General features: G+C 35.0%; 3 protein-coding genes, 1 long non-coding RNA gene and 1 pseudogene across 9 annotated transcripts in view; 2 read left to right on the top strand and 3 right to left on the bottom strand.

Moving 5' to 3' along the window:
* Positions 1-703: 703 nt before the first annotated feature.
* LOC148911247 (uncharacterized) lies at positions 704-3616 on the bottom strand. The gene is made up of 2 exons (XM_089029681.1): positions 3470-3616; positions 704-1840 (listed from the first exon to the last, which is right to left on the bottom strand). The coding sequence occupies exon 2, from the start codon at positions 1810-1812 to the stop codon at positions 1183-1185; it is 630 nt and encodes a 209-aa protein (XP_088885807.1). The 5' UTR covers positions 1813-1840; positions 3470-3616; the 3' UTR covers positions 704-1182.
* Positions 3617-4782: 1166 nt separating this feature from the next.
* LOC116290897 (uncharacterized) lies at positions 4783-9134 on the top strand (annotated as a pseudogene). The gene is made up of 6 exons (XR_016119777.1): positions 4783-5228; positions 5422-5517; positions 5549-6298; positions 6707-6942; positions 7135-7192; positions 7353-9134. The product of XR_016119777.1 is annotated as an uncharacterized LOC116290897 (transcript).
* A 1953-nt stretch (positions 9135-11087) lies between these two features.
* On the bottom strand, positions 11088-16549 carry LOC116290898 (nucleolar complex protein 2 homolog). 2 transcript variants are annotated; one of them, XM_089029682.1, is made up of 7 exons: positions 16400-16549; positions 16187-16306; positions 15688-15871; positions 14751-14876; positions 14497-14626; positions 13658-13769; positions 11088-13392 (listed from the first exon to the last, which is right to left on the bottom strand). In XM_089029682.1, exons 1-6 carry the CDS (start codon positions 16429-16431, stop codon positions 13738-13740), a joined length of 624 nt encoding a protein of 207 aa, XP_088885808.1. In that variant the 5' UTR covers positions 16432-16549; the 3' UTR covers positions 11088-13392; positions 13658-13737. The 2 variants fall into 2 exon arrangements, with proteins under 2 accessions (XP_088885808.1, XP_088885809.1); XM_089029683.1 differs by lacking the exon at positions 16187-16306 and having other exon boundaries at positions 16400-16546.
* Positions 16550-16968: 419 nt separating this feature from the next.
* LOC116290899 (uncharacterized) overlaps positions 16969-25262 on the top strand; it is a 36628-nt gene continuing 28334 nt past the window's right edge. For both annotated transcript variants that reach the window (XR_016119744.1, XR_016119743.1), the window contains exons 1-3: positions 16969-17094; positions 19189-19261; positions 24880-24914. This is a non-coding gene — a long non-coding RNA (uncharacterized LOC116290899). The remainder of the gene's footprint in view (positions 17095-19188; positions 19262-24879; positions 24915-25262) is intronic.
* On the bottom strand, positions 17238-25090 carry LOC148911246 (uncharacterized). 3 transcript variants are annotated; one of them, XM_089029676.1, is made up of 4 exons: positions 24934-25090; positions 22952-23031; positions 19604-19867; positions 17238-19248 (listed from the first exon to the last, which is right to left on the bottom strand). In XM_089029676.1, the coding sequence occupies exons 3-4, from the start codon at positions 19859-19861 to the stop codon at positions 18562-18564; spliced, it is 945 nt and encodes a 314-aa protein (XP_088885802.1). In that variant the 5' UTR covers positions 19862-19867; positions 22952-23031; positions 24934-25090; the 3' UTR covers positions 17238-18561. The 3 variants fall into 3 exon arrangements, with proteins under 3 accessions (XP_088885802.1, XP_088885804.1, XP_088885803.1); XM_089029678.1 differs by lacking the exon at positions 22952-23031 and having other exon boundaries at positions 24934-25051; XM_089029677.1 differs by lacking the exon at positions 24934-25090 and having other exon boundaries at positions 22952-23204.

Here is a 25262-nt window from a genome sequence, read left to right as displayed (position 1 = left end):
AAAATATTACATCTGTAATAAATTATACCTGTAAAAAAAGCTTTGAGCTATCAAAAAAATTTATACTATGCAAAATATTATTATTGAATCTCATTTTAAAACTTAGCTGACATTAGAGTGCCTGCACTAAACCTGTGGAACAAATACTAATTTTTAGTACTAAATAGCCAAAGGATTCTGTATGAATTACTACTAATTAGTACTAAATATTAATATTCACAGGTTTAGTACATGCACTCTATCAAAATACAGATATGAATTATTAAGCAACTTGCAAGCAGCATGTAACAAAACCTTCATCAACCTTTTTTTTTGAAAATTATAGCAGTATTAAAAAATCTGGACTAAAAAGAATGACGAACCAATTGACAATGTCCAGCAAAATGCCTCTTAGATCTCACATGTTGATCAGTCCAATGTGAACCATAATTTTTAGCCTGCGCAGCCAGTGCATGCAGGTTGTTATTTTTAGCCTAAAAGTTGACAGAATTTGTAAGAAAAAATAGTATTGTATGTTCTTATGTTTTTTTCTCTTATAGACTATACATTGATACCATTTATGGAGGTTAAAAAAATCCTGGAATTTTCGTCAGCTACAGTAAGTTTTGAACTATTATCATTTTTTAAAAATAAAATTACACATAATTAAATCATGAAATTCCTTACAGAAGTCGTGAATGAATCATAAACTAGAGCACCCTTTCAAGTTTTGAAGCAAATGATTAGTATATGTAATAGGACTCCATGCTGTCCAATTAAGAAATAATTGGACGAGGAAAATTCCGAGGACCGTCAAAATTGGATGAGGCCGTAGGCTGAGTCCAATTTGGCAGTCTGAGGAATTTTTCGAGTCTAATTATTTCTTGATTGGGGAGCATGAAATCCCATTACCTATTAATTATATAGCTGCCTAATTAATCCCATATCAACAAGACCTGTCCAATTAAGAAAATAATTGGACAGTAACCTATATGGGATTAATGATAATTATATAATTATGATAATAATAACAATAAGATTTATATGGCGCAAAATATCACATTAGATGTTCAGATGAGCTACTTTTATGAGTAACTCATTTTGAGATCTTCAATTATGAAAATGGAGTGAAAGTAGACAATGAAATGAGAGACAAAAAGTACGGTAAAACCATGGTGGATATTGTCTGTGCTCATCCCAGAATTATAGGGCTTCATTAATACATGTAGGTAGCATGTCTTCGAGACTGCACTCTGTTCTTGGAAAACCTGAATGGCTTCCAGCCAATGGTTGTGTGCCTGATGTGCTGGCAGCATCTGTATGGCTTCCAGGCATTGGTTGCGTGCCTAATGTGCTGGCAATATCTGAATGGCTTCTGGCCATTGGTTGTGTGCCTGATGTATTGGCAGCACCTGAATGGCTTCCAGGCATTGATTGTGTGCCTGATGTGCTGACAACTTCTAGTTGGCTTCCAGGCATTGGTTGTGTGCCTGATGTACTGGCAGCACCTGAATGGCTTCCAGGCATTGGTTGTGTGCCTGATGTACTGGCAGCACCTGAATGGCTTCCAGGCATTGGTTGTGTGCCTGATGTACTGGCAGCATCTGAATGGCTTCCAGGCATTGGTTGCATGCCTGATGTGCTGACAACTTCTAGTTGGCTTCCAGGCATTGGTTGTGTGCCTGATGTACTGGCAGCACCTGAATGGCTTCCAGGCATTGGTTGTGTGCCTGATGTGCTGACAACTTCTAGTTGGCTTCCAGGCATTGGTTGTGTGCCCGGAACATCTGAAATGCTTACCGGCAGTACTTTTTCTGCTGGATGGCCTAGCATCTGCCTTCCTTGACTTTTGTAAGGACAACTAGATCAAGAGAAATTGATATGATTTAAAGTGAAAAAACTTGACAAAACTTAAAAAACAATAAACATGGGTTTTACTCACAGAAAAACTGTATCAGTAAGTACGCCGAGATTTTTGGGATTCATTTTAGAAAGCAACTGTCAAATTTAATATCAGTAAAAAAAGTGAATTTGTAAAAAAAAATATCGAAAGCTTGGTCACCGGTGGCATGCCTGGGTGGCATGTATGATATTTCTTTAAAAACCTAAAGAGGCCGTCTCTGTAAGAACCTCATAACCATTTTGGGTGAAAAAATAGATTTCTTTTAAACTTTGTGTGTGAGTGTGCCCTTCCAAGGTTATTTCCAAAACACATTTTGTTTTGTGTCTCGGCGCTTTTTTGCAAAGTTTCAGGGGGGGTCCCCTTGGGGGCCAAATTAGTGATTTTGAGTTGTACTTCTCTTTCATGAAACTTGGGCGATGTTTTAAAAATCGTAAATCCATAACAAATCATAATAATTTCAAATCCTTCCATATCATAGTAGATATATATCTTATGCAAAGATGTTATATATAAACTTATTTATATCTAGATATTTCAATTTTACCGACCATCGATAATCGACTTTGGCCAGTTGGCTAAAATATGGCTTAGGAAAAAAAATCAAAACTCAAAAGTTAGACTTCGTAGGACTATAATATTTAATTACTGCAGAGATAAAAGGTAGTTCTGACAGAAATTAAAATAACATTTTGCTGCCAGGAGGTTTTGAGAAGCAAACAGGTCGACTGTTTCCAAGGTGCTGTGCGGCGAGGTGGTTGTCGAATGGGTGCTGCAGAACCAGTATTAATGTGATGTTGGATGAGATCGCTCCTTCCGAGGTCACTGTCCAAGAGAGCAAACACGTGTTGATAGTTCAAGAGTAACTGTTCAACCTGCTTTTGTTCAGCGTCATTGAGAAATGTGCTACTTCGAGACAGTAAATCATTCAATGGCTTGGGCAATATTCACCTTCACCGTCCATTTCTGTCTCATGTTTACCATCACCAATTTCAAAATTGTCAACTCTTTGAACTAGCTTTACTATGGCTGCTTTAGTGTTTGATTGGATAGTCTGTGGCTCATCTGTCAGATTAAGAATTCTCAAAGGAGCAGTGTCTGACTTACTAGCGCCTACCAGTGTACAAACAACACAAAGTCTACTCATCTTTGCATAAGATATATATCTACTATAATATGGAAAGTTTTAGTATTATTATGATTTGTTATGGATTTACGATCTTTAAAACATCGCCCAAATTTCATGAATGAGAAGTAGTCAAAATCACTAATTTTGGCCCCCTAGGGAGCCCCCCTGAAACTTTGCAAAAAAGTGCCAAGACACAAAACAAAATGTGTTTTGGAAATAACCTTGGAAGGGCACACTCACACACAAAGTTTGAAAGAAATCTATTTTTTCGCCCAAAATGGTTATGAGGTTCTTACAGAGAATGCCTCTTAATAAGTGTGTTTAATCTTGAAGATCTCAGAATCAGGATAAAATGTAATTTTAAAAAATGTGAAATTAATTTTTAAACCATGACAATTAAAAATGTTCCGAAATTTTATGTCGCTCAGTCATTTTTCCAAAGTTTTTGCGTATGAACTTACCCTAATTCCCTAATCGCGTAAAGACGGTTACTTTTCTTGAACAAGCACTGTCATGAACTCTTTTATTTCACTATAACGTTCTTTATCACTGTAATGTAACCAAGTTGAAAACTGGTTGATAACAACCTACATTCACCTACAACTCATTTCCATGCTAAATCAAAGTGTCAATCAATCAATTAGAACTAACCAATCACACCAGAGATCCCCGTGGCGCTTTTGGTATTTAGGGAGGGGAGGTTGTAGTTGACCAAAATAACTTTGCGGAGTCCACCTAAGTGCTTTTGTCATGTATACACGTGTCCAAATATGTCAAAGTGACATTCCGGTGTTTACATTCAGCAACACGAATGACAAGAATGACAACCAAGTGTGAACGAAATTCAAACAAAAATACTCCATTGAAAAGCGCAATCTCACATCCTTCAAAGTCCTGTCGACTTTGCAAATGTAGTATTACGTTTGGAAGACCAAGAATTCACCTCTTTGGCCCAAAGTCTCGCAACGAAAATCTTGTGAAACGACTAGCTGTTGTTCTTGACGCTGAGGTTCACGTTCACGACGGACTTTCTGAATTTTTTTGTCAGAAGTGTTACCGCGAATTCTTGAAGCTTGAAAAGGTTATACAGCAAAACAAACAACTTGATGTTTTGAGACAAACATATAAACGATCTATTGAGGAGGAACTTCTGAATTTAAAAAGCGATCGTCAAAAGCGATGTAACAAGGATTCGCCGTCTGAATACAAAAAGAAACAGAGATCTTCCGACCAAAATACAAGCTTTATACCGACTGCTAGAAGAACATTACTGCCAAAGACATTAAACTACGATAATCCCTTAGAGAACGTCAGTTTCATTCCTCTTGAGGATTCACAGAATCAAGGGCCGATTCTCGATACATGCAGCAAAACAGAGGTGAGAAGTCACAGATGTACTTGTGATGTTAGTTCAACATATATTTCAGCTATTTTTACGGTGATTTGACGGTGTAATTTTATTGCTTTTAAATAGAAATTCGTGTAGCTAATCATTATTATTTGGTGTCCCAAATAAAAGTTGGCAAGTTAACTATTACTGCTATTCTTGAAACCCAAATTCTAGACAAATCACACCTCCAAATCACCGCAAATCACAAATCGCCATTGTATGTGCCTTTGCACGAGAGAGAGTTTTCAAAGCTTGAAGAGGTGTTATGATCAAAGCTGAAAAATAGCTTAAATAATAATAGTTTAAAACTAAATATAAATTCATGTATATACCGCATGACAAAGTTCCACGCTGATTACAATTATTATTCTGATAGGTCCATTTAAATTTCCCTTCAAAAAAAGTTGTGAAAACAATAAAGAATGAGGTGGATGCTTTCGTATGGGGAATACAAATATGCAGCAAATGCGATATGGAGCCAAGATGAACTAAAGAAAGAACTGGTTCACAAAATTCAAGCAGAAATTGGACAAGAATGCCAGAAATTATGCAGCACAAAGTCTCCTTCAATGTTGAGAAATTGTGATCCTCAAAGTTTGTCGAATTTTTCGGAGGAGGAGTTTGAAGAAGAACTTAAGCTCAGATCTCCAGTGTTTCACTCATGTCTTACAACAGCAATCAGCAACAACAAACGGAGCAAAAACAAGTCAACTGCTCCCACCATAACTATGGCTGCTTCAATCCTATTGAAGCATAGATGTCCACAAATGTCTGCCCAGGCTTACAGATATTCCATAGGAGTCCTCTGGCATAGTGGAGCTAAAAAGCAGGTAAGTGTTAAAGAATTAACTTTTATTATCCTTGTCATTATTATCCTTTATTATCATTGTCATTATCATCATCATGCATTATCATTATTAGCATATATATGATCATTAACAGCACTGTTATTATCATTAACATTGTTGTTGGTATCAAATGTTGCCTATAGCTCTAAAGTTGTTTAACTTGTCTTTTAAACAGGGATTCCTGAGAAGTAACAGATGGGGTGTTTCCATTAGCCATTCCATGACTTTGAGTAAATTAGATGAAATGGGTGTTGGACAGGCGTCTCAAAGGATGGAAGGAAGACCTTGAAACTCATGCTAACTGTGCAAGCTTATTGTTGGAGACTCAGCGATTTTTAAGTGAGAGGAATGAGCATGAATTTATACCACCAGGAGTTTCTACAATAGATATTAGTGGACTTGATTTATCATTTCCCACTTTGCCACAATATTCCGCGCAAGAAGGTCCACCCAAAGTGACCAAATGTTCATCAACTCATCTTGTGAATGATGAACAGCACTTACCAGTGGCAATGGAATGCATGCCGGTAGTACAAAATGAAATTAAGGACAAACGTAAGAAACATCTTGGCCAGAAATTCCAAGAAGCATCAATAGAAAACATTTTTGAATTAATTGATAAGGAACTTCCACAAAGCAAGTATGATTCACTTGATACATCTGTCATCAATAGACTTGTGCACACACATGAGAGTCTAAAGCCACCCAGTTATCAAATTATTGGTGATAATATTGACCTTCATGTTAAGGCTAAACACATGAGCAGTGAACGGCAAAATAAAAGCATCCACTGGTTTGCACTTAATGCCATACAAGATGGAGTCAATGGCTTGGATCTCCCAGATGACAATCCGATAAAAGATGTCCTTGAAATGGAAAACATTGAATTTTTACCATCAATAACCGATAATGACGATCTACTGCATGACTTGATTCCCTTGTGTGCCAGGATTGCAATTGAAAAATTACCAGCCCTTAATTGCTTCAAGGATGTTAAAATTTGTCACATTCCACATAGATACTCACAAGTAATGAAGCAGAAGTCAGCACAGGTAGATAGAATTTAGAAATAAGTAATCATATGGGAATGATTGTACGAAGTGTAGTTCCAGAAATTATCCATACCCCACAGAAAAATTTTGAATTTCCTAGGGGTGGGGGTCAGAGAAAGGACAAAACTACAGAGTTTGTGTGGATGAAAATTGGAATTTCCAGGGGAAATTTATGGAACTACATGATTATTAATAGTTTGAAAATAGACAACCCCTTTTCAACCCGTTACCTCCACCCTATCCTTTTTTTCTCATCCCAAGAAAAAATTCAAACGTCATTCTTGTAGAAAGCTGGGGGAGGGGGGTAAAGCCTTGCCCTCAACCTCTCCTCTGATGCCACTGTCCCTGTAGATATGAATTTGGTTCCAGTTATAATTCATTCATTAATTGTATTATTTCTATATTTAGGAGCCACTAGGTATTCTATTTAAAAATGAAAACCTGAATGATGAAATGATAGACATTCTTCAAGCCATTCATGACAACTACATCCCAGTAACAGTGACACAAGAGCCTACAGAAGATGGGTACACATTAGCTTCTGAAGTCACGGAACAAGTATTCTTTGGAGGTGACCAGTTAACAGATGAAAGGGCCAGAAATTCTATTGATGCTAGAGGTGATGGAGATTCTCTACTTGAAAGGTGAGTTTAATTGTGAATCTTTCAAGTATTTATCTAGTTTAAAAAAAGAAATACACGAGTTCCCATCTATAACAAGAGTAAAAGTAAATTAAGTGTTGTGTGGCCGCCATCATCATCTTTTCTATTTTTTTATTTTGCTATTAGCAGGAAGGTGTTGATTTTGCAAACTTATTTATTGTCTTTTATTGAAATGCTTGAAGGAGTAATTCCAAAAGTTGAAGACTGGCATGCTATCAGACTTGTGTATCAGGTACTGTACATACATAACATAATAGCGTATAATTAAATGTTTGATGTATATTGTATCAACTGATCTTATGACCACTGAATCAAAAAAAGTTTGTTTTTAGTGTTTTGATATTATGTTTTTATCTTAAATATTATATTGAAACATATCATTTCTTTTTCAGATCATGTACGATATATTATATCATCCGAACTCTGCCAATGATGCAGGGAGCATGTGCTCAAACATGAATGTTACCAACAACACAAATGCAAAAACAAAGAATGTATTAGACAATTTTAACTACTGCAAGGACTTTGTAAAAGTTGAGACCGAGGCATTTATTGTTGCTGCATTCATGGCCCATTTCAAGATGGAATCATATGAAGGTAGCATTAACATCCCTACATCTGTACTGAATGGAACGAAGGAAGATAGAGCTATGTGGCTACACCAACATGTGAAAGAAATGTTAGAAACATTCATAATGACAAAGCAAACAAAAGAGTATTAGAGCAACTAATAGAAGAAGTGACCATTGCAAATCAGCCTCCTCAGCCTAAAGTGTTTCTCTGCCGATGCTGTGGGAAGTCATATGTTTACAAAAAATGTCGTGATCGACATGAAGTTCAACTACACCCTGACTTCACACCACCTGTGGAAGAAACATGTGACAAGGAAACATCTGATTCAGCAGATGACCCCAAGCAAGATAATAAGCATGAAGATTACATTCACAATTATGCTTGTGCAAGATTGCTACTCCACAATTTTGATGATTCTGTCAAGGAAGGGATGGGGAGAGAATCATAAGATGTTGGAAGTTTTTGTTATTAATTTTCAAGTGTTATAACCACAACAAGTATGCCTTAGCCACTCTACAGCTATTAGCAAACATCAATACTATGTTGACACCAAGGAAAGCTCACTCCTTGATCTGGAACAGGACAGTCAACAACAAGGGGGGGAAGGGAAATAACATTTCTCTGGATTTAAGAATGGAACATATTGTTCACTTACACAAGGAGATGCTTGCCAACCTTGGTGTAAACCTCACTCCAGAGTGTGCTCTTCGATGTAGCAAGGCAGTAAAACCTGTGGAAGACCTTCTGAGGACTGTGGATAATGAGCTGTTATGCAGGAGACCATCTGGTAAACATACAGTCACTCGCTCACAATCAGATTTTGAACTTATCGTTAATGAACTCCACAATAAAGGCAAGGTATTTCAATGCACACCAGCTGACAACAGGCAGTATGGATGCTTCCCAAAGTTCAAGAAAACACTGGTCAATGACCTCAACTACAACAAACTTAACAATTGGATAAACCATACACAAGAAACATTGGTCAAACAATGGAAAATAGATCTGTGGAGGAAATCGTCAATTTACTTTACTAAATTCAGTAATAACCAGCATAAAAGTATCAATATGTTTTGACTTCAGGCAGAAATGGGTTTTTATTTTTAAGTCAACAATAATTTGTGGCATAGTAATTTATGTGACAGAGTCAAAAGACACTATTTTGGACAGTAATTATTTAGTCATAAATCTATATTTTTAATTAGGAATGCCTCGTGTACACATAGGAATGTAATTCTTTAGTTAACTGTTTGCGTGGAAAATGCGTAAGCAAGAAATAATTTCCGTACGTAATTACATTACAGTGAGTCATGCCTAGGTTTGGCGCTTGTTTACGTAAGTTCGTGTTTGGGACATCCTGTTTGCGCCTAGGGCGTGCAACATTGCATAGGATGTGTAAGGTCTTAAGAATGCAGGTTTTTCCATAAAAATAGGCCCAAACTAAGCTTAAATCAGTGTAGTAAAAGTTCTTGAAGACGTTGCACATATCAAGACAAGGAATTCTCTACGATGTAAAGAGATATCCTGTAATCTCGTTCCCGTTTTTTTTCATGTATTGTAAAGTTGTGTGAATTTTTCAATAAATTCTTTTGTCAAAACCACTTGCAATCTGATTCATAGCTGAGCGCCTTGCCGCCGGTTACATTTAGGTTAATGTTAATACCTAAGAATGTAAGATCACAAGTATCGCTAAAATCAATTTGTTCTATCAAAAACAAATATTGATTTATATGGCCATGAAATAACCAACAAAAATATTTTTGGCTTTCGAATGTTTATATTATTGCTGGAGTATATATTATTATTATAGCTTTTGAAACAGTACATATTTGACTGCTACGGAGCATAACTATCGCTTTATTCATTAAGGAGGGAATAGCATGAAAATTGTCCGAATTATAATTCAGCTGAAACTTTACTGGAATAACCCTTAAATATCTAATAATCACTGGTGAAAGTTTTATTCTGATATTCAGGGAAGTATTATATTTTTGCGAATTTTTATTAGGAGTCTTTGACTTCGTACACTCAACACTAAACATTGCTCCATACATTTATTTGTATTTTGTAATCAAAATATCTTCTAGTTTTATACTCAGTATTGAAGAAAAGATACCATAAAATGATTCTAACAACAAGTTATGTACGTTAAGTTAAGTTAAGTCCCTATATAAGCGGACCTTTGGGCTCAATAGAATTAAAGTAAAACATGAAGTTATTTACAAAGAAATGTATGGAGTGATGTTTAGTGTTGAGTGTATGACATCACAGACAAGTATAACATTCGTAAAAATATAATTTACTTCCTCATTGGAATACAAAGAAAAAACTTTAACCAGTTATTATTAAATACTTAAAGATTATCCCATTGAAGTTTCAGTGGAATTAGATTTCTGAAGATTTTCTTGCTAGTCCTCCCCTTTAAAATCAAGATTATTGACAACAGCTTTTAAGCTCACTCAACACGTGTTACTGCAAAGTTATGCTATTGAAAAGAAATCTTACAAATAAAATAATAAAATGATTGATTCACCAAGCTAAAGTTTATAACAATTAATATGATTCAAATACCTGAGTGTCTTATATATTCATAGCACAAACACTTCTCTATTGTCCAAGTTAAACATTATTCATAACATTCTTCTTCTTCTTCTGAAGAGTTACTACTTGATTCATACTCGTAACACTGATCGTATGTGAGATCATAGTCCCTTTCAAGGCATTCAGGAGCAGTTTCCATTGCAATTTCCAGTTCTTTGACATCAATGTCTTCAAATACATCATTCAGCATGTTGAGAAGGTCAACTGCATGAGACCTTTTAAATACAGGTACATTTGACACAATGTCCTCAAGTGTGAAGATTTTGTTGCACTGTTTTATAACAGCTTTCACTAGAGAATTGCTGAAACCAGCTGTACACTCAGGATGGAGGTAGGTAACAAGCCCTGATTGTTGACTGTCCTTGTGTTCCATAAGGAGTTCTCTCAAAAGTGTCTTGTCCTCCTTTGATACTTTCCTTATTCTCATTTTCTTATCCACATTACTTGCGATGTCATCAAAGCAAGGAATTGGTATTTGACATTTCTCCTCACAATAACACTTCTGGTGACAATTCAAACAACAGTCATGGGTTCCACATTCAAATATCAGCTTGTGGATCTGTTCAAATTGTGATGCCAAATGTTTACGCAAACAATCATCGCTGTTACTGCAGTATTCAATGATGGTGTCTTTGCATTTTCGGAGATGCCGCCCATGGTATAGTAAGACTGCAAGAGCTGGTTGGCCATCTCTTCCAGCTCTACCAATCTCTTGAACCAACTCTTCAACCTCTCTTGGTGGCCCATAGTTAATTACAGTTCTCACATTTGGAAAGCTTCTTCACTTTCACTTAACTTTGGTTATTGTAGCCGGATAAAAACAGTGACAGCCAGTACTACGTCACGCTTTGTTGTCCAATCAAAACATGATACTGGCGTAAGAGTGGGTATGACGGAGGCGTGTGTGGGGTGTGATTAACCATTTTTCTGAATTAAATAGCGTACACAGTTGATAGTATGATTAAAAAACATTTTATTTTGAAACAAAGTTGTTGGTGGGTGTAAAAATATTTTAGTCCTTTAGCTATTAAAATTATTTATTTATTATTTTTTAATTTCTAAAGCTATGAAAATTTCTATAAAAGATAACTGACCAACAGCTTATTTAACTAAACCTATTTCAAAAAAGCTAATTGTCAAAGCCAAAGGAGATTCTCAGTGGCAGATCTAGGGGTTTAAAAAGGGGTCCGCTGCACCCGTTTTGTTTTGTTTTTTTGTTTTGTTTGTTTGTTTTTTTTTGTAAGGTTTGAATTTTTGAATATCAAAAAAAATATCTTCTGTAGATTTTAATTAAAAAGATTACAGAAGTTTTGGGTTGTGTCCTGTTGTTATAGCTTGTTCTTGGCGTCGTACTGGTAATTGGCCAAACTCAAGTATTCAAACGAACAGCACTCACATAGTAAATGCAAAGAAGTGGAAAATCTAGACCCCGTTTTCAAAAATCCTGGATCCGCCACTGATTCTAAGAGAAAAAGATACTGCTGCCATCAGAACACCAATTATAATGGCTTTGGTGGTCATATGCAGCATTTTAAGATAGCTTAACACTAAACTCTGTATGCTTGATGAGAATAATAATAGGAAAACACAAGTTTTTTATTATGGAATGTCATATATCACTTGACACATACAACCTAGCTCACCTATCACCTAGCTTTCCTTTGGCTTTGACGACCATTTTTGCTAATAATACAGTACTAAGGTGTGCATTTAAAAATGGTTGGTGAAGATTTTGTTGCAAGTTGCTTATACCAAGCCTAAAATGCAGTATGGACGCTGTGAATTACATCAAAGAGAGGCCACAATGATATGGAATTTGTACAGAGTTTATCTGCAGGTATTCCTGACATAATTTTATTCTGTGCCGAGATTATTTACATATAAATTAAAATATATTTCAAGCTGAGTAAGGAATATGCAACTAACCTTCACAAACCTTTTTTGAAATAGCTGTAGATTAATCGGGAAGTGAAAGCACATATCAATCCCTTGAGAACAAGTTTGCGTTAATCATCAATGCTAAAAATGTGTAATCCAGAGTACATGTATTTATAGTGAACAAAGAAATAACGTTGAAGGGAATGACGTGATCAATACATTTTTTTCTATAAAGAATAAGTTTTTAATATTAATTACAAAAATGCAATTAATGAATATGAAAGTAATTACCCATTTTTTTTAGTAATTTCTTATTATTATTTAAGGTGGCTCGACTGGGTTTTGTTTGTAGCGTACCTTCAAAGTTTAAAGGAGAAATGCATCGCTGCCAATAAGTTAATTTCAAATAAATTACCATGACCTGTCTAGAGATAGATTCAAGTTTTACTTGATATACAATTTATCGCAATCGGAGTTACCATAGCGATAAAAGTGACGTCATGTCATTTTTCTATACTTTCCATTTTTGGTGAAATCAGACGTTTGTTTAAAAAATGGTTTAAAAGTTCTTAAAGTTCATATGTTTGTCTTCAAGTTGACGAAGTTTCGAAGATTTGCATGGAAGCGTTTCGGAACTTTTGAAAACAACAAAAAATGTAAACAATCGAAAGCAATTAGTTCATGTGACCGAAACCTTTTCTTACTGGACTTGGGAAAAGCTTTTTTTTGGGTCATAGTGTTGTGTTACTATTCCACTAGTCCTTCTGAGAAATGGAAAGAAATTGCTCTATTCAATTTCGAGAAATATGATTTCAAGCCTAGTTAGTAAAGTTGTGCCTTTTGATATCCTGTCAAAGATTTCACTTGTCTTTACTAAAAACGGTCAAACTCAATAATCCGATGATGAATTCTTTTTTAACTTCAAAGTCAGTTACTTTAGATAACGCATTCATATACTCTAAAGTTTCAAGTTTATTGAAATAATTTAAAACCATCTAATAATATTCTCAATTCCGTAAACATTTGTATCCCAATGCTAAATATGCGACCGCTTTCTTCCCTCGCACTTTGTTTATATCGTTACGCCTTTCAATTGTCCAGAACATTTCCAAAGTCGTGCATTCCAATTCCTCACGCTTTACAATTAATGCCTGATTGCTTTCCAAAACCCTTCCGACTATGATAATTTGTGGTTGCAATTTTCAATGAGCTAGCAAATAACGAAGGACTTTATTTAGTACAAGTATTTTTTTAGTCTTTAGAGTACTATAGTTGTGTGACAAGTGTTATTTTAAGTCCTTCGTTATTTGCTAGCTCATTGAAATCTAGAGGCTTAGCTGTAGGCATTTTTATTTTCTTTTTAAACTCTGCATCTAAGATCTAGAAACCAGAACACAAAAAATTGTATTAAACACAAATGCTGAGAAATAAAAAATATGTTTTTTAGAATTATTCAAATTTATTAGACTTCTCAGACCCTCCCCACACCTTGGAAATTCAAACCCCCCTTCACGGGAGAGGTATGGCTATTTTCTGGTACTACACAATATACCCTGCTCAAACTCTACCCACCCCTTGGAAATTCCAATTCCCCTTCATGGGAGAAGTATGGATATTTTCTATAGAGTAACTAACACAATTTTACCTGTAAGAGAAATGGCGCTATTGGAATATAAGTGTCTTTGGTTTTGGACAGTAGGTTAAGGGAGCGAATGCAGTGGAACCTCAGGGGATAATAACGTGCTGTCGGCAACAACCTGCAAAAAATAATAGCAAATAGTTATCATCTTTTTTGGAATTAAATTCGGAAAAATTAATTTCCGACCTTGCTGGGAATCGAACCCACGACCTTCGGAATTGTACTTTGAAATTGTAAGTCTAAACCTGCTAATCCATCAAAATGGATACAATTGATTTTGAAATTAGGTTGAAAACCCAAGTTAGCCACCATTTTTTTGGTTTTCAAAATTGTCACTTTTCATTACTTAGCAGTCGTATATAACTTCTAATAGACCAATAGTAGCTAAGCCAATCAGAGCACAGGTTTTGTAATAGACCATTAGTAGGTCTTAAACTTAATTATCAAACTCATGAATAATTCATGAGGAAAACACAACAGAAATCACCACCGTGAAGAGTGTTGTAAATATGATACAAAACTGTGTTCATTTGCATAAACTTTAAGTTGGATTTTCTTGGCCAAATTCACTTGTATTTTGAAAATTTTAGTGAAACACAAAGGAACTAATCTAGACGTTTGATAAGTCATATAAAGTATTCGTGTCCGTGTTGTATCAGATATACAATCACTTGGCTACGCCTCGTGGTTGTATATCTGATACTACACGGCCACTTATACTGTATATATTACAAAAACTACACAACTTGATAGTATAACTATCTAGATCGAATTAGATTTTAGAAGTTCAGAAGTTGTGGCTAGCAATATACTAACTAGCAATATGTTAACAATAGATCTCTCACCTGCATTACCCTCCACTCTGTACACAAAATGCATTGGTGTCTTGTTATTAGTAGAGACTTCATCTAGAGCACCATGTACTGCTGCTCTGAAGGCTTTGATGACTTGATGTAAACCATGCAATGACATTTTCTGAATCAAGATGAATTATATAAGGGTTATTTTACAGGAAGGCTTTACAGGAAGGGTTTACTGGATGCACAAGTGTCCTCTCACCAATGGGACAAATAACCGGTCATATTCTAATTTTATTTACCTCAAGTTCCTTCCTCCATTGTTTTATCATCTCCATGGTAACATGTTTGCCTTTCTTTTGGGGCTGTTCATCTTCATCTTCTGGTTCCACTTCAGCATCAGATTGGTTGTCTTGCTCTGTCTCTCCCTTGAGGATTAAGAGAAGATCTTCAGGTAAGTTGAAGTTGTTGTTAAGATCACTGTCATCATCATTTCAACTTCTATCATCATCATCACCACCATCATCAACATGCCTTATCAACACTATAATCACTGTCATCATCATTTCAACTTCCATCATCATCATCACTACCATCATCAACATGCCTCATCATTATCACCACCATCATCATCATCATCACTATAATCATTGTCATGCATCATCGTCATGGATCATCATCACCTCCATCTACAACATTATCTTCCATTATCACATTCCGCACTGGTATCTTCATCACTATCACCATTATCATATATCATCATCCCCAATTAGTAGACTTCGGCTATTTTTGAATAATTTGATACTTTAATAAAGTTATTATTATTATTATCATCATCATCATCATCATTATCATCATTACCTCCACCTACAACATCATCATTCTCTACCAATATCTTCATCAAGCACCCTAAAAAAGTGGGGACTAATAGACCAAATTCAAAACTCGCACCGATGTGAGGCTTAAGTTGTGAACAAGGGGATCTGGCGTGACTCAAAGTAATCTGGCGTGACTCAAAGTAATCTGGCGTGATTCAAAAGTCACGAATCACGCCAGATTCCTTTGTTCACAACTTAAGCCTCACATCGGTGCAAGTTATGAAATTTGGTCTATACTGAAAAATAAAAGAGACTAGTATATGCAAAAGGGAAAAAGAGGGGCCATATCCTCCGTCTTCATTGTCCCTGTGCTCAATTGAGTCAAAAATATTGGTAAAAGCATTTGAACATCAGATCAAACCTTTGGAGCAGTATCATCATTTTCATCCTCTTCATCGGTACTCTCTTCTATTTCTTCATCAGTATCCGAGTCATTAAACTGAAGCAATTCTTGATCATTTTCTTTTAAGAACTTATAAAATTCTGGATCCTTTTCTTCGAGCTTCGACAACTGCATCTTGTGTTTCGACGTTTTGGACTTGACACTAGACCGAAAAAAACCAGTCATTTTATTTCATTTCATTATCCAAATCCGTGTGAAAATTAAGTATAGTAGCTTCTGGAAAACCCAAGTGTTAACTAAATTATTTATTAGCAGATAAATATTTTGGCCAAAGCTAAAAAGTCTCCGCAAAGTCGATTCGTGAAAACAGCTGATGTCAACCAGCCCACGTGTTTTTTCCCGAAAAAGTTGAAGAATTTTTGTGTCTTAAGACCTAAAATGTGGCTGAATTTATAAATCTTACGAGCCTCATTTAGGAATTTATTGTCTTCTAGTAGATTCTTAGATTTAGACTAACTTTTCTGGAGCCTTTTCAGCTGTTTTTCCCTTGCCATTTTCTTCGTCTTCTTCACTCTCCAAACTCAAGTCGCTATCGAAGCCATATTCCATGAATTCGTCTGCGTCCATGTCTTTTAATCTTCCAAGAGATCCAACATGTGATTAAGTACTTAGGAATTTGAATATACTGATAAAATAATCGGCGAAATGATATCAATTTTACATTTTTTACCTTTTCTTCTTCGAAGCCACGCTTTCCGCCATCTTGTAATGTAGTACCACAGGCAACCCGCTAAGCGCTAAAGTGAAGCTGATTTAGCACGATCACAGGTAGCCCAAACTTGGTTTCTGTGGTGTCATGTTACAATGAAAAGTATGGGGATTCATCAAAAACTTCAATAAAATCCTTGAAACGTGAAATAAAGCTTCGAAATTTTAATCGATCGTTGAGAAATGACACTTCTTTTGCTCTGTCAGGTTATTTTTTGAATTTAGCCCGTTTTAAGGATTTTTTCCCTCACCAGTAATACCTGTGGCACGATGAGCGAAAAAATCTTTAGTGCATTTTTGCTAGGTTTTTTCATTTCCTTATATTGTGAATTATATCATTACCTTGGGGTTAAATACTCAAATATTAAAAAAATAATCATAATGACGATTTTTTCCCTTTTTTTTTAATCGTTAACTCTGATATCGTTATTGGGCTCCCTATGGACAAGGCCATTACTATTAATAGATAGTGAGTACGTTAGCCAATCAGATTGCAGGATTCTCGGAAGTATCTAGTTCGTGACACGTGGAATGACACGTGGAGCAATGCAAGAAGTAGTATTAAATTGGAGATCTGATCTATATATTTTTTAACTTTTTCAAAATATTGGGAATGCTTTCTGGAATCAATTTAATACAGAATTAATTTCAATACAAGTAAGTAAGTAAAATATCATGGAGATAAAAATAATGATCTACAACTTATTATTGTGTAAACAAAGTTTACACTACTTTTAGGACGACTGTATACCTCAACTTTTACATAAATACCACCATGATTTAAAATGATTACAAATTCCTTCTTTTTGTGTCAATCTTTATCATAAGAAAAGAAAATCGTTTTCCTAAAAATATTTTTCTTTGGGGTAAAATATCTAGTTGAACTAGTAGCTTAAAAATATATACAAATACATACATTTGATGTTTTTTTGTTTCTATAAAAAACTTTGAACACAGATACCATAGTCAGGGGCTGTGGAGGACCCTAAAAAGTTAGGGGGGTGGGGATAGTGATACACATATTGTAGATGGACTACAGTGGTAAGGGCTGGAGGGGGACTATATCTTAGATATTAATATCTACTAAATTTGCAGCTTGAACCTGAGCCCCACCACTGTTAGTCTTATGTATAACTAGTCTGGTATATTCTTAAATCTATGTCCCCTCACCTCATCACTTTTTAGGGTGCTCTGCAGTCCTCATATAAAAAGATAAAAAGGCTTGTATCATGGCAGCGATGTTGAGGAGTGAAAAAGAGATTTCAACATCATAGTCAGCACTTCATGCTTATATAGATGGAAAGGAGTACTATATTTTAGTGTAATAATAGAAGTCTATTGCGTTACTGCCTCTTTCTATTGTTTATAATCCAATAGGTCCTTAGGCTGATTTGAATGAGTTGCTAGCCTATAGCTTTCAGCATCAAGATTGCCATGCATAAGACACCTCTCCATATTGACTTTAATTATATCATATAATGGCTATGCCTGTGGTTCCGCAGTTTTACAGCATTGTTACAGCACTGTTTTCAAGACACAATGTTCAGACAGTTTAACATGAACAGTGAGATTTATTTTGTGGTTAAATTTTTTCCCACTAAAAAGTAAATGACAAATAGTAAACTGAAATGTGAAATCCACATGCACGTCTTTGCTTGGTGGACTGTGATTGGTTCACCAGTTTAACCATGCCTTTAATATTTTAAATTCATTGTAATTTATTCTTTGAAAATATCCATGGCAACAGACAACGAAAATGACTTGTGGATTTTACTTTAGTCCATTAAAAATACCTTGACACTGTTGTAACAATACTGTAAACTACACTAGTAGAACCTTGGCAAACAATATTGGCATGATTATTTCATACTTTATAAGGAATACAAAAGACAGCGATAGAAAACATAGTTTTTACTCAATGATGTTTCAGCGTTATCATGACTCCATTATCATTTATAAATGATTAGTAATTATATGTTTATTCGATTGATCTTAAACTACTGTACACTTGTAATTCACTATCACTTGATAATGGAGTCATGATGACACTGAAATGTCGTGAAGTAAGAACTATATGTTTCCTATCGCTGTCTTTTTTATTATTATGCTTCTCCAAGCAACTACTTATATATCAAGACTATAAGGAATACAGTCCCGGAAAATTTCAACATCTAAATCAACATCGTTATCATAACCATCACCTGGGAAATCAGCATCATCATGAACATCATCATCACCAACATCTTCATCAACATCTTCATCAACATCATCATCAACATCATCATCATCGTCATCAACATCTTCATCAACATCATCACCACCATCATCATCATCATCATCGTCATCAACATCTTCATCAACATCAACATCATTGTCGTCATCATCATCATCATCATCAACATCTTCATCAACATCATCATCAACATCATCATCATCATCAACATCTTCATCAACATCTTCATCAACATCAACATCATCATCGTCATCTTCATCACCATCATCATCACCATCATCATCATCATCAACATCTTCATCAACATCTTCATCAACATCATCGTCATCATCATCTTTATCAACATCATCATCAACATCATCACCACCACCATCATCATCACCAATACCGCCACCACCACCATCATAAACACCATCAACATAAGAAATAATACTATTTTTATCAGAAATAAACCCTTTGGTGGCATTAAAATCATCAACACTGCCATTATTATCCTTAACTTCTGGTTCTTCTTGCAGGTCTTGAGCTTGCTCAGCTGCTCTGGAATCAGAAGTGGTTTGGGATGTGGATTCATCTCTCTGAATTGTAAAAGTAAGATTATTTATTATTCGTTATTTATTTGTACGTACGAAAATTAATATTCTTTTGTTACCAGGAGGAATGGGGAGATCTTAGATTGTTTGTAATTATCCCATGAGGTTAAAGTAGATTTTGAGAGTGGTTTTATTCAACCCACAAAATAGTAGAATAGAAGTTAGTAAATATTTTTTCATTGTTTTTGTTTTTATCTCTTAAAAAAAACAATTTCCCCATTCCATGATTCAGCAAAATCTCCCAAAAAATCAAATCTATTGTTTCAATCATTGTTCAATCAGACAAATAATTTTGGTAAATAGGAATGTAATGCTAAAAAATGTAAAAACAGTAATGTACCTTTATCATTGGCTCTTGCTTTAGTGTAATTGTCTCTGGAAGTGACGTCCAAAGTTCTGGTGCAATTTCAGTTATCATTTTATCAAAATCCTCTTTAGACATTTCAATTAAGTAATTCTTTACCACATAAGGTTCTTCGTCATAACTCTCTTCACTTGCCATTGAGGATCTTGTCTGATCCCTAATCCATTGTAGAGCGTCTTTTATACGAGACTCATCTGCACATATGCTTTCTATGATCTTTATATTCTTACACATGATTGTCTGAAAAAGAAAAATGTTTACAAAGTGATATTCACTATTTCTTCTATTGCATTTGAATTATCAAGTGGAAAAATGGGTGAAATAGACTAATAGAGCAGTATTTACAAGGATTTTCAATTGATTGTAAACTGAAACGAGGAAGCAAGACTAGAGAGAAAAATTCCATTGAGTTGTGGTCGTTGTGATTGTAACATCGAAATGGCTTCCATTCAGTTGTGTTGTGATCGTTGTGATTGTAACATCGAAATGGCTTCCATTCATTTGTGTTGTGTTTATTGTGATTGTAACATATAAATGGCTTTCATTCAGTTGTGTTGTGGTCGTTGTGATTGTAACATCGAAATGGCTTCCATTCAGTTGTTTGGTGTTTGTTGTGATTGTAACATCTAAATGGCTTCCATTCCATGGTTTGGTGTGTGTTGTGATTGTAACATATAAATGGCTTCCATTCAGTTGTGTTGTGCTTGTTGTGATTGTAACATATAAATGGCTTCCATTCAGTTGTTTGGTGTTTGTTGTGATTGTAACATCGAAATGGCTTCCATTCAGTTGTTTGGTGTTTGTTGTGATTGTAACATCTAAATGGCTTCCATTCCATGGTTTGGTGTTTGTTGTGATTGTAACATCTAAATGGCTTCCATTCCATGGTTTGGTGTGTGTTGTGATTGTAACATCTAAATGGCTTCCATTCCATGGTTTGGTGTTTGTTGTGATTGTAACATCTAAATGGCTTCCATTCCATGGTTTGGTGTGTGTTGTGATTGTAACATCTAAATGGCTTCCATTCCATGGTTTGGTGTGTGTTGTGATTGTAACATCTAAATGGCTTCCATTCCATGGTTTGGTGTGTGTTGTGATTGTAACATCTAAATGGCTTCCATTCCATGGTTTGGTGTGTGTTGTGATTGTAACATCTAAATGGCTTCCATTCCATGGTTTGGTGTGTGTTGTGATTGTAACATCTAAATGGCTTCCATTCAGTATTGTTGTGCTTGTTGTGATTGTAACATCTATGTATTCCTCCTTCTTGATAATTTTCAAATTATTAAAGAGTGAATATAGATATTGCCAACTACAAAAGCAATACTTTCATAGAATCTAAGAGGGCAAAAGCCTAAAACTATTGCACAAACTACATTTTTTTCGAATTTCCTGAAGCAAATAATAAGAACCTTGTGACAACTAAATTTGAAAAATAAAATAATAAAAAACTTGTGACAATTAAAATGGGTTTGGGGGGGGGGGGGGCATGGGTTTACTCTTATAAAAAGCCTGTATTCCTGTGACTCTCAATTTTTTCAGTTTATATTTTTAGCCGCTAATACGGGTTTCATATTGGCAGCTAGTTTGGAGAAAATATTCCGAAACTTTTTTAAAGTATATGATTTTCGTATGTATTAACAGTTTGATTTTAAATCCGTGATTTTTCCAAAACTTGTTGGTTGTTTATATCTCAAAAACAACTTCAGGTCACCACTTTTTCTTTCCAAATTTAAAATCAAGATTAAATTTGTGTTTGAAAAATGTGATTTTAATTTTTTTTAGGATATATTGTCAAACTAACTAGTGCTAAGGCTGCGCTCATTATGTATACCACAGGGGGGGGGGGGGGCAGAGCAAATTTCAAAAATACTCCAAAATTTCAAGATCCCCCCACTTAATGTCAAAACAAATTGTGCTCCCCCCCTCCTTAGCAGGAAAAAAATTGTACCCCCCCCCCCCATATACCTAAATACAAACACTTTTTTGTCCTGATACCTACACATTCCTATGCAAGAAATTGGGATGACTGGTAATGAGAGCTTGCTATAGACTGTCTTCCTGATCGCGACACATACTGAACTGGAAGAGGAATATCGGTTTCCATTTCCTCCTCACTGACGACTATTTGTTTGAAAATTTTTGAAACTTTTTTGAAAGGAACCAGTGAGCAGCACCTAGGATGCTAGGTTGTAAAACTTTTCATTTTATATCTCCTACACGTTTCGTCTAACTCTGTACACTTCTTCAGGAAGTTTTTACAATAAAAGTTTAAAGTCCTTTGTTTAAAGACTAACTATTCTTATCTACGTATAGGAAGTAGGGCATGTAAAGGAAACACGTATCACTGGAAAAATCTATCGATTTGAGATGTTGGAAATATGATGGAAGTTTTGACTTCCAACATATTTCCATACTATGGAAGTTAAAAAACCATGGAAATATAATGGTCAGCACTACTTCCATACCATGGAAGTCATGAAAGTGCACGCGTCATTTTCACGCTTTGATTTCCATAGTATGGAAATATGATGGAAGTCACCACTTCCAACTTATTTCCAACATATTTCCAACATCTCAAATCAATAGATTTTTCCAGTGTATACAGATCTCTAACAAGGGAGGAACATAGTTTACGGATGTTGAATAATTTTTGAATAATTTCGGGGGCGAAGTTATAGCTATGACGTGTTTCCTTTACATGATAATGATGATGACAATAGTGATAAAATTGAAGATGATGATGATGATGAAGATTACAATGTTATTTAAATAGTGGTGTACAATTATCCTGTTCATTAAATTTCTTGTTGAGTTTTATATGTTAGTTAATAGTCATTTGTTGTTGACAGAAAAATAAGCATCCCCCCTACCATTACAAAAATATTTAACATCCCCCCTTGAACACCTGAAAAATTTTATGACCCCTCCCCCGCAAATTTCCTCTGTGTCCCCGCCCCAAATTGCCAAATTGGTGGAGTGAACGATGACCGCATCTAGGTTTTTCAATTTTTATTTTCACTGTGATGGACTGAATTAAAAGGTCGCCTGCTAAAGAGTATATTCAAAAGTCGTAGTGAACTTGTGTGTTGTAATTCATTTTTCTAGCAAGTAAAACTTTGCAACGAAAAAAAAGTAAAATAAGAAAGTTGCGTTTTTTAAAACGTCCGAACAGATTTGGAAGTCTTTAGGTACTAGCATACTCTAAAGTTTCAATCCTACGAAAACTCGTACTCGTCGTCGATTGTGAACGAAGGACAAGTGATGTATACACTTTACTCTTAAATATCGTATAAGAACATGCGTAATAGGTAAATTACTAACCTTGTATGAAACGACTGAAGAAGAGTGCCAAACAAGCCTTTCACAACTTCAAGTCGCGTAAAAAGTGTCAGTCAGCTCAACTAGAAACCGTAAAAGTTTTGAACAATTTAGAATTCTTACAAATATTATTCTTGAACGGAAAACTCACAGACTCAGACCCAAGTTACTTCTGAAATCATGCATGTTATACGAATCCCAATCATACGTATGCTATTTTTTTTTTTAGTTTCAGCCAAGTAACGTGTTTATAGTACCAACCTATTCTAGTATTTTATACTTCGCTGAAATCGAACATGATTGGACAAGCGCACAAAAACGATTCTCGATTGGTCAATTATCGGGTTAATTTACATAGAAGGAATGCAGTTTGTTTATGTTGCTTGAATATTCCCGGCAAAAACTAGACACGTGCTTTTAAGCACGTGCCTAAAATACTTTAAGAATCAGTGATAGATTGTGGCAATTCTACTTTCTTGTAAAATTCTGAATTTAGAATCTAAAAATCACAATAAATTTTACAATTTTTTTCTTTCTTACAACGTCAATAATCCTACCCTTTTCATAGATTTTAAGAATAAATTCAAATGATTAGAAAAGGTACCTTTTTATTCAATAAAAAGGTAGGAACCTTAGTGTTTTATCTATTTAATGGATGTGATGAAATTTCCTATCTTTTCTCAAGTTTCGCCCTTTAAAGGAAATTCGAAAAGCAGATAAAAAGGTACCTTTTTCTAACGCACCTGTCACTATTTACATGATTATTGATTCCAATAATTGAAAATGCAAATGCCAAATGACGCTATCACATCTTTATTTCTAACCAATATTACTATTGGCTAACAGTTTCATGCAAATTCCAAATCATGATTCCCCCCTGAAAAGTCACGTGACTACTGCTAATTATGTGACATATTAATTGTATTTAAACTTAATAGGGTCGTTTGTCTGGTGTTGCACAGGAAACTACTAGTATAAGCTGAAATAAAAATTATTGTATTATTGTAGCGGTATGGCGGTTAAAAATACACACGTTTTACTCTTCGATTACGTTTATTTGATCGCGTTAGGGTTCCTATTAAGATTACAATTTAACTATAGAATAGAAAACAATTAAAGAAAACGGAAAGCAAAAGAAATAGGAATGATTAATTACAAAACGATGTGTAGCTTAAGACGGTCGATGTTGAACTTAAAATTACTGAACTGAACTGAACTTTATACAAAGTGATATCGAACTTCTTTGTATGTGTTCAAACTTCCAAGGAAATATATGGAGCAATGTTTGATGTTGAGTGTATGACGTCACAGACTCAAAAAAATAATCGTAAAAATATCATACTTTCGTCCTGAATATTGAGAAAACACTTCATACAGTGATTATTGGACCTTTAAAGAGTATTCTTAGGAAGTTTCAGCTGAATCCAAGTTTGAACGATTTTCGTCATAGTAGCAATTTAAAACTGTATCCACAAGGATAATGTTGAACACGAAATGATAAATATTTGCTGTTATAATGTTTAATTTACCTTTAAGTTCCGTTACTAGATAGTAAATTAGGTGATTAGAGCCAATTTTTTTGTCAGACATCGACTAAACAATAGAGAAATATAGACAGTTTAAGAAACGGAACCCCCGTTTGAAAAATCCTGGATCCGCCACTGACTCTAACCATGAACACTTTGTGATTTTTTACTACTTTTTTTAACATACATCCCTTGAGTGAATCATTTAGAAATAAGTTGTCTATTGATCACATAGCATATTTGAGTTCAATCCTACTTTTTTAGAGGGTTTGAAGCAGTAAAAAGCTCAGAAAATATAAATCTGAATAAATTAAGTCAAGCGTTCGCGGTTCGAGTTTCTTCACTGTAAAAGACCTAAAAAATCCTTGCGAATTCATCTTTTTCTACCTCTTTCTCTCTCTCTAGATTCAAGAAATCGAGGCATTTGCAGAGTAATGTTGGTTAGTAACTTAAACTTACCGCTTGAATTAATTTTTAGTCTTTAAAGCTTCCCGACGAATCTGTCTTGTGTGTATCCAGATTCCCCCGTTGTTTATGCCCGTGCATACAAGTATAATAATATATTCAAGTTGCGTCGTGAGATAATTTTTGAAATCCACGAAATAGAAATAAACTAAGGTCGGCAATAACTCAAAAACATCGTCAAAAAGGCTTCAGTGAAATAATTGCATAAGATTTTTATAATTTTACTACAATATGTACGATATTAGCCATTTGTTTTTCCATGTGTTGGAATTATTAGGGGTGTGGCTGGGGGTATAGCTGGGGGTATGGCTGGGGGTGTGTTT

This window comes from Actinia tenebrosa, unplaced genomic scaffold (assembly GCF_029948245.1).
Source record: "Actinia tenebrosa isolate PJP-AT-01 unplaced genomic scaffold, QUT_ActTen_1.0 PGA_scaffold14__42_contigs__length_11649687, whole genome shotgun sequence".
Classification (NCBI taxonomy): domain Eukaryota; kingdom Metazoa; phylum Cnidaria; class Anthozoa; order Actiniaria; family Actiniidae; genus Actinia; species Actinia tenebrosa.
Note: the sequence above shows the minus strand (reverse complement) of the source record. Positions and strands in the feature narration are given on the sequence as shown.